Source organism: Haliotis rubra, unplaced genomic scaffold, assembly GCF_003918875.1.
Source record: "Haliotis rubra isolate DU_JTF1 unplaced genomic scaffold, ASM391887v1 Scf269, whole genome shotgun sequence".
NCBI lineage: Eukaryota > Metazoa > Mollusca > Gastropoda > Lepetellida > Haliotidae > Haliotis > Haliotis rubra.
In genome coordinates, this window is record NW_025766769.1 from 277025 (window position 1) to 297527 (window position 20503).

The window sequence follows — 20503 nt, forward strand, 5'->3', positions numbered from 1 at the left end:
TCCGTACGAAGCTTCCAAAACGGAGGTATTTCACACTGTTGTATCATGTTACCGAGCAGAAAGCTACTGATATCGGGAAATAGACGACCATACATATTATTTGCGAAATCTTTTTATAATAATTTTCTGATTACGTAAAAATGAAAATATAAAATGAAAAGGTAAGGGGAAAGTATGACATGTTAGAAATGGAAAAAATCGCAGCATTTTTTGCTCCCTTCGTGGTTTATCTGGAAAGTAAGCTTGCATTTTCATTAAATATTAACTTACGTTGTAGTTGTATTATTTGAATAATATGTTAAAAAATATATTTTATATTTATAAACAGAAGTAAATGATGGACCTATGAAGCATACAACACAATGATGGACCTATGAAGCATACAACACAATGATGGACCTATGAAGCATACTACACAATGATGGACCTATGAAGCATACTACACAATGATGGACCTATGAAGCATACAACAAAATGATGGACCTATGAAGCATACAACACAATGATGGACCTATGAAGCATACAACACAATGATGGACCTATGAAGCATACTACACAATGATGGACCTATGAAGCATACAACACAATGATGGACCTATGAAGCATACTACACAATGATGGACCTATGAAGCATACTGCACAATGATGGACCTATGAAGCATACAACACAATGATGGACCTATGAAGCATACAACACAATGATGGACCTATGAAGCATACAACACAATGATGGACCTATGAAGCATATAAGATAATGGTGGACCTATGAAGCATACAACACAATGATGGACCTATGAAGCATATAAGATAATGTTGATTCTGTACAGCATACAACACAACATACAGAGATGGAAGATTTAGAGCTCATGACTGATGGGAGATTGATCCACAAGGGTCATCTCTCATATACTATAGCAATACCACATAGACTGCATCACCAATGGTAACACAAACATTGTGTGCTAACACCTTTCATCAGTGAAACATTATTGATATTCCACTCGCAATCAATGTCAAATTTCAGAAAGATTTACCTGTATTTATATTCTACTGACTCTACAGCTTTGTTATTATTCATTACCTACAGCCAACAACAACACGATCAACACGAACTAATGATTCTTGAAGCTAACCTCAATTCACCTGATTGCCATTTCAAGATTATTTATTTACACTTAGACATAATTAAGTTGTAGATCATTACCCGCAGTAATTTATTTTAAATATGAAAGTTTGTGATCTTTTGTAATTCAACTGAAGAGATACAATGTAGTTTTTAACAACATACATGAGAATTCAGTTTCTCATGAAACTCACCCTAGACTATACGCGCACAATTAGAGAGATACACAAAATGTGAAGAGGTGATCAAGGGCAGCTAATTATCCATACTGATTTCAATCAACTTCAACATGTTTTATATAAATACATAGTTACAGAATCTGGAAGCACAATTTTAAAACATCCTTGTTACCAATGACATCTGCAATTCATCAATGGACATCAGAGCTCCAGATAAGCTGCATATTTGCATATAATACGCTATAGAAAAGTTGAAATACGCAAGAAAAATAAATGCCAGCGTATGAAAAAACACTAAATATTTACGTTTACGCTATGTCAAAATAAGATGAATTAATATTATGCTGTGTTTCACAATCAGAATCAATTGCCGTAGATATCTTAAATGAACTTGTAACATCAGCTATTCGCAGCGTGGAAGTGAAACAACATGATGGGAACAAGGTTTTGAAAAAAACTAGTTGCTACATGGAAAAGAAAATATCCATGGTTAATTTTGAATAAACAAGGGTCTTATGAGGTCATGGTGTAGTGTGTGTCAGGCACACCTCTTACACTTGTTATTTGAAATGAATACCCAGATCTTAAAAAGATGTTGTGTATCAAAAAGTATAGATACCCACTTGAAATTGGAAATACCCACTTAGTTTTAAAAGTTTGGGTATCATACCCACATGGCCAAAGGCTTATCTGGAGCTCTGGGACATTTTAAAGTAAATAAACTTGGACATGTGGCTCAGTTAAATATCTTCTGTATGAATCATGCAGAATATCTTAACTTATCCTTAGCCACAAAAATACTATCCACTAATTAGAGTGTGATCATGATGACTGGCTGATGCATCAGATCACATCTTGCACTCTTTACACTATCGAGATGCATCAGTTCACATCTTGCACTCTTTACACTATCGAGATGCATCAGATCACATCTTGCACTCTTTACACTATCGAGATGCATCAGTTCACATCTTGCACTCTTTACACTATCGAGATGCATCAGATCACATCTTGCACTCTTTACACTATCGAGATGCATCAGATCACATCTTGCACTCTTTACACTATCGAGATGCATCAGTTCACATCTTGCACTCTTTACACTATCGAGATGCATCAGATCACATCTTGCACTCTTTACACTATCGAGATGCATCAGTTCACATCTTGCACTCTTTACACTATCGAGATGCATCAGATCACATCTTGCACTCTTTACACTATCGAGATGCATCAGTTCACATCTTGCACTCTTTACACTATCGAGATGCATCAGATCACATCTTTCACTCTTTACACTTTCCAGATGCTTCACGTTATTGTCCTTGGCCAGCAATCACTGTACCGTACTCCAGACAAAACGGTGAATTGCCGTCTGTACGCCACGGGAAATATGCAGATACAATTGAATGTAAGTTAATGTAAGTTAATGGCTTATTATATACTGAAGTATTATGGCCACTACATCACTCCTTTCGATTAAGATAGTACTTCCCCTTTTGACAATCATCAGTTATGTAAACTTCATAAGCTTTGCCATCGTTGAAGTAATTCCCCCTTCCAATGCATTATGGATTGACTACGTAACAAGGGAATTCTCGTTGCTAAGCAATTCTGCATCGGACGATAATGGCTTCATTCGAATATCTAAAAATAATAATCACTTGGAACGTCTTGTGTTTTCATTAGTCTTCTCTCGCAGCGATATCGGAAATCGCATCACATCACAGAAAACTATCACAAGTTCTTAAGCAAAAGCAAACATGTCTGTGCCAAGCTACTCTGTGAAAGGTATGGTCAATGATACTGTCTGTCAACTTGTAAACAGTGTTGTACAAAACTCTTACCGAAGTGACATGTGGCAAACAAAGGTACTCAAGTCACCACCGTGGCTCAACATTGTGATGGATATTAGGGGCAGGACAACGTGAACCTTCAGCAAGTTGTGGAAGGCAAATGAGACTGCGACTATCAATGATATCATTGGCTCTTAAGGCCATTGCTAAAAAACTAGAGTTGAAATCATTTGGTGTTAGCTTAAATAACGACCAGGAAACATCACAGTTTATCTTGGTCTACACTTCATCAACATGACAGAAATTAATAAAACCTTTACCCTTTAAAGGTCACATGCAATGCAAAACACAACTTTGCAGATTCTGATACCTTTCGGTATGGACTTAAAGTAACAAATTATCAAAAATGCAAATTCAACTTATAAAGTTGAAAAGTAATGCGATGAAAAAAAAACCCCCGCGAAATTGGAGTTCAGTTGGGGTGAAAAGTGGTTTCAATAGCTGCGCTCACAGAACATGCGCAGTGAATAGGTTCGCACAGCTTGAAGCGGGATGCCTGAATTATAAGGCTGTGAGCAGGAGTAGGGGTACACAAAGGAAGAGGAGGACATATATCTGGGGTACACAAAGAAATGGGAAGGACCATATATCTGGGGTACACAAAGAAAGGGGAGGACCATATATCTTGGGTACACAAAGAAAGGGGAGGACCATATATCTGGGGTACACAAAGAAATGGGAAGGACCATATATCTGGGGTACACAAAGAAAGGGGAGGACCATATATCTGGGGTACACAAAGAAAGGGGAGGACATATATCTGGGGTACACAAAGAAAGGGGAGGACCATATATCTGGGGTACACAAAGAAATGGGAAGGACCATATATCTGGGGTACACAAAGAAAGGGGAGGACCATATATCTGGGGTATACAAAGAAAGGGGAGGACCATATATCTGGGGTACACAAAGAAATGGGAAGGACCATATATCTGGGGTACACAAAGAAAGGGGAGGACCATATATCTGGGGTACGCAAAGAAAGGGGAGGACCATATATCTGGGGTACACAAAGAAACGGAGGACCATATATCTGGGGTACACAAAGAAAGGGGAGGACCATATATCTGGGGTACACAAAGAAAGGGGAGGGCCATGCACTGGGGTACACAAAGAAAGGGGAGGACATATATCTGGGGTACACAAAGAAAGGGGAGGACCATATATCTGGGGTACACATGACATAGAAAGGGGAGGGCCATATATCTGGGGTACACAAAGAAAGGGGAGGACCATATATCTGGGGTACGCAAAGAAAGGGGAGGGGGGGGAGGGGGGGATATATCAGGGGTATCACCAGGTGGGCACCTGAGAATGTCTTCCAGAGTACGATATCATGTAGTGACAATGCCATCTGGGTTTTGGGTTTAGGATAGGGTCGGTCAGGTAACCGGAAAACGGACAAATGTTTTTTGTGCCCTAATGGAATGATTTATGAGTTCTGCACCAAGAATGAAGCAAAAGGGCAGATGAATACGTGAGTTTTAGGCCACACTCAGCAATATTTGAACTATATATGGTGGCGGTCTGTAAATAATGGAGGCTAGATCAGACAATCCAGTGATCAACAGCATGAGCATCGATCTGCGCAATGGGGAACCGATGACATGTGTCAACCAAGTCAGCAAGTCTGACCACCCGATCCCGTTAGTCGCCTCTTACGACAAGCATGGGTTACTGAAGATCAATATTCTAACCCGGACCTTCACGGGTTAAAGGGAAGATGAATGGAACCTATTTCTATAAGTATGTCAAACGCTCATTCTTTATGGGATAATCTGTAACAAATGTTGACTCAATTCAAGAAAAAAGTAAGAATGTTATTCTTCAAAAACATTTAAAGAGACAGACTCTGGAATCTTTGCAAATTTATGCAGACTTTTCTCCTTCCAATAAACAGAACAGAAATGTTTGAGAGTTACATGTGACTATAACACATTATCTCAAAATGAAACATCCATGCATCAAATAGATGACTTGCATACATAACCAACAGAAAACTTACAGGATATAACCAACTACTTCATGATATAATTCACTTCTGGGGAAAATAAATCTAATTCTTGACTAACTTTAGGTTTAATTTATTTCTTCAGATGTTAGCTAGCAATTATTTACTGACTGCTGCTATATTGTGGAAAATTGCTGAGTACCAACAAAACGTCAGCCCATGTTTTCTCCATGCCACAACAAGTACACATTGTATATCCCCTCTCTACACAAACTAAGCACGTCATATTCTGCTATCACGTCATATTCTCTGTAGTGATTACTAGTGATGTTCCGATGATAGAAAAAAAATTCGAAAATCGATCGAAAGAAGGATTAAAAAGGATTATCGATTGTAAAAAACATATTTTCGCGATTAATCAGAATTTTGTTGCTTTTGTATAACACCCTTGAATGAAGTAAACTAACCATCAAATGTGACGAGTATTCACGAACAAGCATGCGCTCAACAGCGTAAAGCTATGCACATTGTAAAATTTTAACCACTTTTATTGTTTAATTACAATTCCAGTGTCTTTCTTGCATGTGTTCATTTCATTGCATGACAGCATTAGTTATATAAAAAACCCACATTAACTACAAAAAAACTGGGGCAAAACCCTTAAAATTGGTGATTACATTAAAAATGTATATACTTCGATTATAATCGATAATCGTTCACCACAATCCTCCAATAATCGATAGTGGATTTGGTTTCCGATTCCCAACACTAGTGATTACCACGTGAGGAAAACCTGATATTGCACCTTGATCTTGTCTATCATGAACGATCTGTTTAATGATCTCTTTTTTTCATCCAGCATCACTGATGATTCATGTTGTCTCAGACATAACTATTTATCCTGATTTGTGTCAATGTTGACAATTGAATGAAACTAAGGCCACTACACTGTAAAATACAGGTACAATTTACTGTGTAATCAGAAGAGAGAATAAGGAGTATGTGATTACTTAATGCAAGTAATTATAAATATAACTAATGTTGCCCTCAACACAGGACTTCATATTTCACAAATTTACAGGACGCGAATTTCTGCGTCCTATACGTATAGAAACTGACAACGGACAGAACAAAATTAATTAGCGCTTCCATGGGGACGCAGAAAAAGTCCAAATACCGGTACTTTTTTTTCAAAATGTCGATCAAGTATTAAACAACAAGTTATCACTAAGTCTGCTGCTAGCCTGGTTTTGTTATCATGTACACTTTAATTACTGTAACAATGTGATGATCACGATACACAATACAATGACAGTAACTGAATTACAACAATATTACAACACAGTATTCATAATAATATTTAAGTGTCTGGGACCCCCATTTTGTAGTCCAGGACCCCTGAAAATTAAGAGTATGAGTCCCAGGGACCCTCAAATACAGGACTCAAGGTAAATCTGTGATATTTGTTAGTGTTCATGCTGTTGTGGAGCGGCAACAGATGCCATTAGCAACAAACTTTCTTCCTCATTCACATGGGGACGAATCTTGCCATATGTAATGTTTAACTCAACGAGAGACCACAGAAAATGGTTATTTTTACTAGTAGTAGAGCCATGAGTCAACATGTCAAAATATTTAACAAGGAAAGACGAATGTGCTGTGTGTTCTCTTCCTGAACCTAAACATGTGCATGATCATCATGAATGAAGAACACTGACAGCGGTTCCAGAATGAAGTGTTATTTCACTTGACTGAATGAAATGTGAATAAATTACTGTCTTACTGTATTTTTCCTAATTCAGCATAAGACAGTAATTAATTGGTTAAAACGGGAATAAATAGTTGAATAGCACGCAAGTGTCCTAGATACAAATATATATTAATGCAAGTCCATATACATTTATGATTCTGAGGCTTAACTATGTTTCTCACTTTGTGTCCCTACTGTGAAAACCTAAGTCGACCAGCAAAGACCACCTTGGGTGCCTAAAGGTGCATTCTCAAGCTGCGACTTGCTGACTTGTAGCTTACAACTAGTAACAACAAAGACCGTAACAATTTTGTTATTTGTGTACTTTTTAGGTGGCATACAACTTGTATCTCATGAGATTCTCATGTATGACTCTGCAACTTGGATTTGTTGGCTGAAGAAGAAAAGCTAACGTTAATGTCAGCGTCGCAGTCACTAAAACAGAAGAGGAGAAAGCCTAAATCAGTGTGAGTCTGCAACTGGATTCTTAGGCGGAACATTCTATACACATTCCTGTCACAAGTAAAAACCTATAAACCACTTAATTTATTCTCTAGTAAGGTCGATTTAGTTTTTAGTGGTGTCTCCGACATAATGTCAACATAAACAAAAGGGACATCACTCTGAGGTGGACACAGATCTAAGCAATTTGATTAGCCAGAGCTTGCGGCTTGTAGGAATTAGGACAAATCCTACGTCTCACAACTCAGCTGCGACTAGTTGTATGCAATTTCAAATTCTTACGATTTGAGTGTTCTCACGTTGCAACTGTGTTGCATGCTACAAGATGTTACTACAAGTCGCACTGTAAGAACGCACCTTTAGATGGAGGCAATATATAAATACAAGGGGAATAACTCTGGCTGGCTATTTTCAGTGTTGAAGATTTGTTTGTTGTTTAACACCACCCTCAGAAAGTTTTCACCTGTATGACGGTGGTCCGTAAATAATCAAGTCTGGACCAGATAATCCAGTGATTGACATGAGCATCCATCTAAGCAAATTGGGACACAATGAAATGTGTCAACCAAGTCAGCCATCCGACCACATGATCCTGTTAGTCGCCTCTTTGACAAGCAAGGGCTGCTGAAGACCAATTCAACCTGGATCTTAACGGATGCAATACTTAAAGGTCACATGCAACCAAAAAATCAAACATAATAACGGCTCATTGTGTGTGTATATATAGAGATGTTGGGTTTTGTAAATACATGCTCATTTTTTGTGTATAACATTTTGCAGTCAACAGACATCATAACATGTCATGTGTCCAAGTATCACACCTGCCTGTCTGTGTAATTACATAATGTGACAGAGACCGAACTCGGGCCATAAATCAATGCGTTTTGTTTATGGTGTATAGCCTGATAGGTGTTAAGTTCAAATTGCATGTGGTCAGTGATCGAAGTTGTGTATTGAATATTGTCATTAGCAGGCAGGCAGGCAGACACATAGGTGTCAATAAAACAGACATTGAGTTTTGTCTGTGACAGAGGTATATCTATATCACAGTTAGAAATTCTGACAATGCTAAATAATGAAGTTGCTTTTAAATATCGAACTGAGAAAGTGACTCGGTAAGATTAGATGAACGTGTGGTGAAATAGTCAGATGAAATTATATAAACAGTTAAATCGGTAATCTACTGTCATAACATATAAAAAGCTCGCGCCTGAGAAATATCAACAAAACATTAGAAAAATAGCTCACACCAAAGTCTTCACCAAATATTCACCGGACAACCCGCTTCCAAGCTGTGCGAACCTATTTCACTGCGCATGTGCTATGAGTGGTGACCTGACAAAATCCACCCGGACAAAATCCACCCCAAAATTGCCACCCCGGACAAAATCCACCTCTTCTTAACACAAAAATGGACAAAATCCACCCTTCTCAAATTGCTATTGTTAAAAGTTTTAGTGTGTCCTGATCTTTGATCAAGTTGTTTTTCTCAAGCATTGTTTTGATAGCATTTACGTTTTCCTAATTGGCTGTTGTTCCTAGATGATTTTGCAAGCCTGATTGGAGCCATTTATACTCATGTTTTGATATAACATACTTTTTAATGAGTTTGAGATCATCCTGTTTATTTTAAATGAGTTTGAGATCATCGACATACTTTTTAATGAGTTTGAGATCATCCTGTTTATTTTAAATGAGGTTGAGATCATCTACTTACAAACAATGTGTGCGAAGGTTGGAACCATGCGTTTAAGAAACTGATAGGACATTCCCACCCTACTGTGTGGAGACTCATCGACTGTCTGAGAAAAGACAACGGTCTTGCGTGTACAGCCATCTACAGGTCCGAAAGAGGTCAGCCCCCTAAGAAAATGTGCTTACATATGTATTTTGGATGTTTTTGTTATCGATTATGAATGACTGATATGAATAAAATTCATTTCTGTGACTAAACATGTCATTAGTTTGTTTTTTCTTAGGGTGGATTTTATTAGGGGTGGATTTTGTCCGGGTGGATTTTGTCCTAGGTTGCAATTTTGGGGTGGATTTTGTCCGGGTGGATTTTGTCCTGGATTCGCTATGAGTGCAGCCCAGCCCAGCCCAGCTGTTGAAACCACAAAATTAGGGAATCATTTGAACTCCAATTTCACGCAGATTTTTTCAACACATTAATTTTCAACTGTTATAAGTTGAATTTGCTTTTTGATGATTTGTTTGGTAAGTCCATACCGAAAGGTATCAGAATCTGTGTTTTACGTTGCATGTAACCTTTAAGAATCACAAGCACTGAATTTCAAGTTCAAACCTCTTTCTAGTTTGTTCACTATGGTTTTGTTAATTGCCTTATTTCTTATTTTGCCAAGCCTTTACTTTTTCATAAAACTTTCCCTTTCATCCCACACATGATTTGTTATAGAATATTTTCCCTAATCAGATTTCGCTGAGTGAACAGGTATGGATGGTCAGCAAAACGTCTCAGTCACGAGTCAGTGTTCTCCCACGTGCCACACATGATTTGTTATAGAATATTTCCCTAATCAGAGTTTGCTGAGTGAACAGGTATGGATGGTCAGCAAAACGTCTCAGTGATCTCCTACGTGCCACACATGATTTGTTATAGAATATTTTCCCTAATCAGAGTTTGTTGAGTGAACAGGTATGGATGGTCAGCAAAATGTCTCAGTGATCTCCTACGTGCCACACATGATTTGTATAGAATATTTTCCCTAATCAGAGTTTGTTGAGTGAACAGGTATGGATGGTCAGCAAAACGTCTCAGTGATCTCCTACGTGCCACACATGATTTGTATAGAATATTTTCCCTAATCAGAGTTTGTTGAGTGAACAGGTATGGATGGTCAGCAAAACGTCTCAGTGATCTCCTACGTGCCACACATGATTTGTTATAGAATATTTTCCCTAATCAGAGTTTGCTGAGTGAACAGGTATGGATGGTCAGCAAAAGCGCCTCAGTGATCTCCTAAATGCGCCACACATGATTTGTATAGAATATTTTCCCTAATCAGAGTTTGTTGAGTGAACAGGTATGGATGGTCAGCAAAACGTCTCAGTGATCTCCTACGTGCCACACATGATTTGTATAAAATATTTTCCCTAATCAGAGTTTGCTGAGTGAACAGGTATGGATGGTCAGCAAAACGTCTCAGTGATCTCCTACGTGCCACACATGATTTGTTATAGAATATTTTCCCTAATCAGAGTTTGCTGAGTGAACAGGTATGGATGGTCAGCAAAACATCTCAGTGATCTCCTACGTGCCACACATGATTTGTTATAGAATATTTTCCCTAATCAGAGTTTGCTGAGTGAACAGGTATGGATGGTCAGCAAAACGTCTCAGTGATCTCCTACGTGCCACACATGATTTGTATAAAATATTTTCCCTAATCAGAGTTTGCTGAGTGAACAGGTATGGATGGTCAGCAAAACGTCTCAGTGATCTCCTACGTGCCACACATGATTTGTTATAGAATATTTTCCCTAATCAGAGTTTGCTGAGTGAACAGGTATGGATGGTCAGCAAAAACATCTCAGTGATCTCCCTCGTGCCACCACATGATTTGTTATAGAATATTTTCCCTAATCAGAGTTTGCTGAGTGAACAGGTATGGATGGTCAGCAAAACGTCTCAGTGATCTCCTACGTGCCACACATGATTTGTATAAAATATTTTCCCTAATCAGAGTTTGCTGAGTGAACAGGTATGGATGGTCAGCAAAACGTCTCAGTGATCTCCTACGTGCCACACATGATTTGTTATAGAATATTTTCCCTAATCAGATTTGCTGAGTGAACAGGTATGGATGGTCAGCAAAACGTCTCAGTGATCTCCTACGTGCCACACATGAATTATCAACAGTGTGCTTGTCTCACTGCGGAGAAATGGGTTTGATTCTACACATTGGTACAATGTATGAAGCCCATATCTTGTGCAGCCTGCCATGATATTGCTGGAATATTGTAAAATGTGGCATAAAACCACACTCTGTGTCATCCGGTTGGAGGTACAAGGGTTGAACACTAGGAGGTGGGGAAGGAAGGGTACAAAGGTTGAAAACTAGGAGGTGGAGGCAAGGAGGTGGGGAAGGAAGGGTACAAGGGTTGAACACTAGGAGGTGGAGGCAAGGAGGTGGGGAAGGAAGGGTGCAAGGGTTGAACACTAGGAGGTGGAGGCAAGGAGGTGGGGAAGGAAGGGTACAAGGGTTGAAAACTAGGAGGTGGAGGCAAGGAGGTGGGGAAGGAAGGGTACAAGGGTTGAACACTAGGAGGTGGAGGCAAGGAGGTGGGGAAGGAAGGGTACAAGGGTTGAACACTAGGAGGTGGGGAAGGAAGGGTACAAGGGTTGAACACTAGGAGGTGGAGGCAAGGAGGTGGGGAAGGAAGGGTACAAGGGTTGAACACTAGGAGGTGGGGAAGGAAGGGTACAAGGGTTGAACACTAGGAGGTGGGGAAGGAAGGGTACAAGGGTTGAACACTAGGAGGTGGGGAAGGAAGGGTACAAGGGTTGAACACTAGGAGGTGGGGAAAGGGGAAGGGTACAAGGGTTGAACACTAGGAGGTGGGGAAGGAAGGGGGAGGTGGGGAAAGGGAAGGGGTACAAGGGTTGAACACTAGAAGGTGGAGGCAACAAGGTGGGGAAGGAAGGGTACAAGGGAAAGGTACAAGGGTTGAACACTAGGAGGTGGGGAAGGAAGGGTACAAGGGTTGAACACTAGGAGGTGGAGGCAGGAGGTGGGGAAGGGAAGGGTACAAAGGGTTGAACACTAGGAGGTGGGGAAGGGAAAGGGTACAAGGGTTGAACACTAGGAGGTGGGAAAGGAAGGGGTACAAGGGTTGAACACTGGGAGGTGGGGGCAAGGAGGTGGGGAAGGAAAGGGGTACAAAGGTTGAACACTAGGGGAGGTGGGGGCAAGGAGGTGGGGGCAAGGAGGTGGGGAAGGAAGGGTACAAGGGTTGAACACTAGGAGATGGGGAAGGAAGGGTACAAGGGTTGAACACTAGGAGGTGGGGAAGGAGGTGGGGAAGGGAAGGGTACAAGGGTTGAACACTAGGAGGTGGGAAGGAAAGGGTACAAAGGGTTGAACACTAGGAGGTGGGGGGAGGAGGTGGGAAGGAAGGGTACAAAGGGTTGAACACTAGGAGGTGGGGAAGGAAGGGTACAAGGGTTGAACACTAGGAGGTGGGGAAAGGAGGGTGGGGGAAGGAAGAAGGTACAAGGGTTGAACACTAGGAGGTGGGGAAGGAAGGGTACAAGGGTTGAACACTGGGAGGTGGAAGCAAGGAGGTGGGGAAGGGAAGGGGTACAAGGGTTGAACACTGGGAGGTGGAAGGCAGGAGGTGGGGAAGGGGTACAAGGGTTGGAACACTAGGAGGTGGAGGCAAGGAGGTGGGGAAGGGAAAGGGTACAAGGGTTGAACACTAGGAGGTGGAGGCAAGGAGGTGGGGAAGGAAGGGTACAAGGGGTTGAACACTAGGAGGTGGGAGGCAAGAGGAGGTGGGGAAGGGAAGGGGGTACAAAGGGTTGAACACTGGGAGGTGGAAGCAAGGAGGTGGGGAAGGGAAGGGTACAAGGGTTGAACACTAGGAGGTGGGGAAGAGGAAGGAGTACAAAGGTTGAAAACTGGGGAGGTGGAGGCAAGAGTGGGGGGAGGAGGTACAAGGGTTGAACACTTACAGGAGGTGGGAAGGAAGGAGGTGGGGAACACTAGGGTGGGGAAGGGGTACAAAGGTTGAACACTAGGAGGTGGGGAAGGGGTGGGGGAAGGAAGAGGGTACAAGGGTTGAACACTAGGAGGTGGGGAAGGGGGAAGGGAAGGGTACAAAGGGTTGAACACTAGGAGGTGGGGAAGGGAGGGGGGGGTTGAACACTGGGAGATGGGGTACAAGGAGGTGGGGGAAGGAAGGGTACAAGGGGTTGAACACTAGGAGGTGGAGGAAGGAGGAAGGGAAGGGTACAAGGGTTGAACACTAGGAGGTGGGGAAGGGAAAGGGTACAAGGGGTTGAACACTGGGAGGTGGAGGCAAGGAGGTGGGGAAGGAAGGGTACAAGGGTTGAACACTAGGAGGTGGGGAAGGAAGGGTACAAGGGTTGAACACTAGGAGGTGGAAGCAAGGAGGTGGGGAAGGAAGGGTACAAGGGTTGAACACTAGGAGGTGGGGAAGGAAGAGGTACAAAGGTTGAAAACTAGGAGGTGGAGGCAAGGAGGTGGGGAAGGAAGGGTACAAGGGTTGAACACTAGGAGGTGGGGAAGGAAGGGTACAAAGGTTGAAAACTAGGAGGTGGAGGCAAGGAGGTGGGGAAGGGGAAGGGTACAAAGGTTGAAAACTAGGAGGTGGAGGCAAGGAGGTGGGGAAGGAAGGGGTACAAGGGTTGAACACTAGGAGGTGGAGGCAAGGAGGTGGGGAAGGAAGGGTACAAGGGTTGAACACTAGGAGGTGGGGAAGGAAGAGGGTACAAAGGGTTGAACACTATGAGGGTGGGGAGAAGCAAGAGGTGGGGAAGGAAGGAGAAGGGTACAAAGGGTTGAACACTAGGAGGTGGGGAAGGAAGGAAAGGGTACAAGGGTTGAACACTAGGAGGTGGAAGCAAGGAGGTGGGGAAGGAAGGGTACAAGGGTTGAACACTAGGAGGTGGGGAAGGAAGGGTACAAGGGTTGAACACTAGGAGGTGGGGAAGGAAGGGTACAAAGGTTGAAAACTAGGAGGTGGAAGCAAGGAGGTGGGGAAGGAAGGGTACAAGGGTTGAACACTAGGAGGTGGGGAAGGAAGGGTACAAGGGTTGAACACTAGGAGATGGGGAAGGAAGGGTACAAGGGTTGAACACTAGGAGGTGGAAGCAAGGAGGTGGGGAAGGAAGGGTACAAGGGTTGAACACTAGGAGGTGGGGAAGGAAGGGTACAAGGGTTGAACACTAAAGTACTGTCGGAAATGCTAGAAAAATGCTTTTTGACTTTTATTAAAACTTCAGAGGTATTACAGTTACTTAAATAACAAATATCACTTCAAGAAACATCTACCTAATGTAGACCGAGGGAATAAATTTTGAGACATGCTCTAAAATGTGATTTTACTGATGAAAATACCCAAAACTTAGAAAAATAAGAGGTAGTGGGACGTTATTTGATACAAATATTAACTGCCTGTGTTACGTCATCAGCAAGCACGGTATCGACAGGTGAAATTGACACCTGAGCACACGCTCGGGCAAGGGGTCATCTCAATAGATGTTTTCTGCAAAATGTTGAATATGTGTACGCGTAGTATACGTATCGGTTATGTAAGGGTTCATTTGTGTATGTGTATTTGTTTTGAAATAAACATACGAATTACTGTACATTGGAAAGAATCCTATCACTTGTGTTATCTTATCGATTGATTGTAGAAATGTGCAACGTTTTAATACATGTTTTGCATGTCAACAGTATATTTCATTGAAAAATGGTCAGTTTAATCTAGTTGTGAACATTGGCCAAAGATTTAACGAAGTCACTGGTGTAGCTTCTTTAGAATATATATATTTTTTCTTCTCATAAAGTTTGTAGACCGCCCGTCTAAGCACTCCCTTGTCAAAGTTGTCAAGGATGGTTTTACGTCCCGGTTTTGCATTTGAGACGGTCCCTCTCTTGTCTGATTTGTTTACAATATTGTAAACTTGTTGGTAAGACATGCCAACAGCTCTACAAGTTCTGTAATAAACCCTTTCTAAACTAATGACAGGTTTACCTCTGTCTTTTTTTCAGCAGAAAAAACCTATAAACCTTTGCAACAATCGACTGCAAATCCTTGGCCACAGTGGACGCTGTGATAAAGATGTGCATGCATGAACGGAAACTTATTTATCAAGACTTAACATTTATATTAATATTTCTTCAATAAAGAAACGATAATTAAGTAAAGTAACACAAACATTCAACATTTATTTGTTTAGGAAAAACTTTAATTCATATTTTTACACCACCTGTATTATTAGCATAAATGTAAAGACTATTTCAGATTTCTGTTGTTGAACTCTGAAAAAATCTTAAGTTGCTGTTTTGGTACCAAATTCTCTCCTGTAAACTGTCCTTTAAATGCATGGGAATGATAAATCGGTTGAAACAAAAATTAGGTAGACAATAGACGAGTTGATATATTGGCAACATAGTACATTTATCACCTTTATAAAGATATTAAGGCTAAAAAGCATTTTTCTAGCATTTCCGACAGTACTTTAGGAGGTGGGGAAGGAAGGGTACAAGGGTTGAACACTAGGAGGTGGGGAAGAAAGGGTACAAGGGTTGAACACTAGGAGGTGGAGGCAAGGAGAGGGACAAGGGTTGAACACGAGGAGGTGGAGGCAAGGAGAGGGACAAGGGTTGAACACTAGGAGGTGGAGGCAAGGAGAGGACAAGGGTTGAACACTAGGAGGTGGAGGCAAGGAGAGGGACAAGGGTTGAACACTAGGAGGTGGAGGCAAGGAGAGGGACAAGGGTTGAACACTAGGAGGTGGAGGCAAAGGAGAGAGGACAGGGGGTGAACACTAGGAGGTGGAGGCAGGCAAGGAGGGACACAAGGGTTGAACACTAGGGAGGTGGAGGCAAGGAGAGAGGTACAAGGGTTGAACACTAGGAGGTGGAGGCAAGGAGAGGGACAAGGGTTGAACACTAGGAGGTGGAGGCAAGGAGAGGGACAAGGGTTGAACACTAGGAGGTGGAGGCAAGGAGAGGGACAAGGGTTGAACACTAGGAGGTGGAGGCAAGGAGAGGGACAAGGGGTTGAACACTAGGAGGTGGAGGCAAGGAGAGGGACAAGGGTTGAACACTAGGAGGTGGAGGCAGCAAGGAGAGGGACAAGGGAGGTGGAGGGTTGAACACTAGGAGGTGGAGGGCAAGGAGAGGGACAAGGGTTGAACACTAGGAGGTTGAACACTAGGAGGTGGAGGCAAGGAGAGGTACAAGGGTTGAACACTAGGAGGTGAAGGCAAGGAGAGGGACAAGGGTTGAACACGAGGAGGTGGAGGCAAGGAGAGGGACAAGGGTTGAACACTAGGAGGTGGAGGCAAGGAGAGGGACAAGGGTTGAACATGAGGAGGTGGAGGCAAGGAGAGGGACAAGGGTTGACTGACTGAGTTTGGTTTTACGCCGCTTTTAGCAATATTCCAGCAATATCACGGCGGGGAACACCAGAAATGGGCTTAACACATTGTGCCCATGTGGGGAATTGAACCCGGGTCTTCGGCGTGACGAGCCAACGCTTTAACCACTAGGCTACCCCACCGCCCCGACAAGGGTTGAACACGAGGAGGTGGAGGCAAGGAAGGGTACAAGGGTTGAACACGAGGAGGTTTGGGCAAGGAGGGGTACAAGGGTTGAACACTAGGTGGAGACGTGGAGGGTAGCACAAGCAGTGGGACATAATTCAATTTGTTTTACTAATGTTGCCATGGTTTCTATGCGTGAGAATAAATGAAATCTATCGTGAATGCCTACACTTCTTATCATGCTACCAAATAGATTTGTGGTATGTCTTTAACATGTTTTGTGCCACTGATTGCACTAAATAGATCTGTTGTATGTATTTAAGATTTAACTTGTCTTGTTCCACAAAAACAATTACTGCAAAAGTTTGTAAGCAATGAACATAACAAAACATCCATTATGGACATGAGGCAAACATGATATAACAATGCATGTATGTGATGAATAAGGGTGTTCCCCTGACGGTTGGGGGTCTGGAAGTTGTTGGTCTAAGGGCTGGGGGTCTGCTGGTCTGGATGTTGGTTCAGGGGTTGAGGATACAGAGGTTGCTGGTCTAAGGGCTGGGGGAATGGGAGGTTGCTGGTCTGGAGGTTGATGGTTTAGGGGTTGGGGATACAGAGGTTGCTGGTCTAAGGGCTGGGGGAATGGGATGTTGCTGGTTTGGAGGTTGATGGTTCAGGGGTTGGGGATACAGAGGTTGCTGTTCTGGAGGTTGATGGTTCAGGGGTTGGAGATACAGAGGTTGCTGGTCTAAGAGCTGGGGGTCTGGAGACCACTGCTCTCAAGGTTAGGGTGTGAACCTGTCGGTTTTTGCCAGTCACTTTTTCTTGTTTATTAAACTTAAGGTTCCCAAAGACACTACAACTAGTCACTTTCTAAATAACTTTTGTCATATATCCATGACATCACATTTGTGCATACTCTGATAATTTTTTCAAGCACCATGAATATTAGCTCCAATTTGGGAACCATTTTGAGTGCAATTTATACTGAAATATTTTCAACCATGTCTTCAAGATCTATCACTTCTATAAACTGAGACAGGATCAAGGACTGACAGCTCCTACCTGTTCCCGCGAATCACTGCTATTCTCCTCGACGACCTGTGGCTGATGAGGCTGCTGAATCCAGTTGTACTTTCTGTGGTCGTCAGGGACGCCCATCCTTTCATTCTCTGCAAACTGATGGCGAAGACTGAAGGCACAAGAACTACATGCACCAATCTCCTCCCCACTACTGAACACAAGGGCGCGAGACGGAGCTTTATGTTCCTTCAGGAAAGGGAACTTGAGAACTTCTAGTGTTCTAATTGCTTTCCTCACAACTGTGGTTCCACAAACAAAGCATACAAAGTCCTGAACTGAATATTTCCTCACCCAGCGCGCTTGTGGTCTTCTGGATCTTTTGATTCTTCAAATTCTTTCCACTGAGTATTGAGTGAGCAGAAGCAGTATGAGCAGGCTATGACAGTTCCATCTTCGGTGTTGAGTTCAGCTCCTGGTGCTGGATCTCGACTGGCTAAGAATGGGAAGAAGGGTGCTGACTGACTGTTGGGCGTCTTGGCTTCGTGCCGCATTGGATATGAGCATAAAGTGCGTGCTTTGGTAATGAGACATTTTTCTCCACAGATGAAACATACCTTCTTTGGTATGGAAGTTGCTTGTTGTAGTGGATGGGGAATCGATGCTCCTGATGATGATGATGGCTTAGTTTCAGTGAGCTGACGATGATGCTCGAGAACTTTGGCAGCTAATGCATTGTTGACACTGTTGGGGATGGTAGATGTCACAGATGAACCCTGCCCCTCGACTGCTTCTGTCTTCACCATTGGCTGAGCTATGGCCAAGAGTCCCTGGGCACTGCCAGGTAGGGATGAAGGAAGGGGACTTTTGCTGATCTGGATGTTCAATGGTTGTGTAACATCAGACCCGTCAGAGGGAGGCTTGGGATGAGGTTTCTCAGACTCCTTACTATGATGTGGTTTATCAGGAAGTGGTACTGTGTACGACCCACTGACTGGCAATAATGAGTATCTTCTCTGAATTAAAGGAATCTTTTTGGCTTCATAATGACACCACTGGCTTTGGAGATTATGATGACAATTTTGGCAAACTAGGACGGTTCCATCAGGGTTCAAGGGACGTGATCCATGTGGCCGTCTCAGTTCCCTTATAAAGGGAAAATACATAACAAGTTTATTTTCTTGGGATGGAATAGTGTAGAGGGGTCTAATGGACTTTATGGGATATGACTGGCCACACAGGTAACATGTCTCCGCATCAGATGTTTTTTCCTTCTCATATGATTCACGCATTTCACGTACACTATGGGACTTAGCAGTCATGTGATCATCACCCACACTATACATTCTTGCACTAGGGGGCACCCCAGCCCTCTCATAAGATAGCCATTGTTGAAACAATGATGTAAAACAATGTTCACATAACTGCACCAGTCCCTGGCTACTTATCGATGATGCGCCCCTTGGTGGGACAATCTTTTCGAGAAACGGAAAATAGGGCTCACTTCCAGCCTGTCTTATTGCTGATGCAAGCTTACAATTTGATATCTGCTTTTCTTTCCCACAAGTAAAACAGGTGAAAGAATCTCTAACAACATGACGTTGGCTGTGGCCAGCTCGCGCCATGTCAGTCACAACTTTGGTAGGTCCAACTGACAGGTCAAGAGCTCCATCGGGTGCTTGGTGAACAGGGTGGTGACTTCGAGGTGGGTCCCTGGAGTGATGGTTGCTGGAAATTAAATATCCATCTCGAGAGTAAGAGGGTCTCTCTGGTGATGAAGAAGGATTATAAGAGTCACTGGTCGTCTGATATTGTAAACCCATTACTTGAGCCATATATTCCCCTTGCAGCTTCATTTCAGCGCCTGTAAAATGACCATTGTCAGCCCTCTTCAACCAATACAGTCTTTTGATGGCGGGAGTTTTGCTTCTCTCATACGCTTCCCACTGCTGTGTTAGAAAAGCATAGCACACTCTACAGCTGTCTACGAGACCATCTGGGCCTGGCAGACGGGAACCTTTGGGCGGATCATGGTGCTCCAGAAAAGGGAAGTAGGGTCCTTTGTCTCTCGACTTGATATGAATAGAGAGTTCGGCGCCCACACTGCCGCACACAAAACACACAGTCCGTGATGGCATTGTCCAAACTTTAGCACACGAAAACCTCCAGATCAAAGCACAAACAAAACATAAACGTATGAGCGTATCATCATCTAGAGGCCGATAAACACAAAAAAAGTTGTTGAAATGTCTGTCATGTCTCACAAATAAAGAGGGATGCCCATGAGTCACTCCGAGTTCTCACGGCATTGTTTGAGAAAAGACGTTTTCAAAAGTGGGTCTCGAATCATTCAGTAACTGCTGCGATCACAAACCTCACATAATGGTAAAAATCCACCATGATTGAAAAATCAGCTAATTAAATCCTACAGGCAATTCTCATGTCTGCTTGTAGACTACGGGTTGTCAAATGTCCAAACTCCAAACTTATATCGAGGGAATTCCCTGCACCTCTCTAGGTCGCCATGTTAGAACATCTGTCTTAGTCGTCCCATAATGCTTAGCGTTATCCGGAATGGGGGCTCCCCTATCTGACTATAGTCTATTTCAATATTTGTGTATGGAGGGGTGTTGGATTTTGAGGACTATTCAAAATACCTATAATAAGTAGTTTTCGGAAGGTATGCCTCTCACTCATTATATATATACACGCACAAAATGTCCAAAGTAGTACAGGTGTTCAGTCATAAATATTGCATAGATAAATAAAAACAGAAGCCGTTTTCTCCAACATGTTTCGTTCTTTACTCTTCAGGGAGATTGTATGCAAGGTGCGTGAAATCCAGTGTCAGAGCACTTTGAGATGTCATATCCACTTACATGCCATTAAATACACACAAATGC

The 20503-nt window shown here is 42.5% G+C and overlaps 1 protein-coding gene across 1 annotated transcript in view; it reads right to left on the bottom strand.

Moving 5' to 3' along the window:
• The window catches only part of LOC124280497 (genetic suppressor element 1-like), a 132727-nt gene extending 112588 nt beyond the window's left edge, over positions 1 to 20139 (bottom strand). The window contains 2 exon segments of the mRNA XM_046716436.1: positions 17646 to 17966; positions 17969 to 20139. Of these exon segments, the coding sequence (XP_046572392.1) occupies positions 17646 to 17966; positions 17969 to 19738 (2091 nt within the window). The 5' untranslated portion in view covers positions 19739 to 20139.
• Between the last annotated feature and the right edge of the window lie 364 nt (positions 20140 to 20503).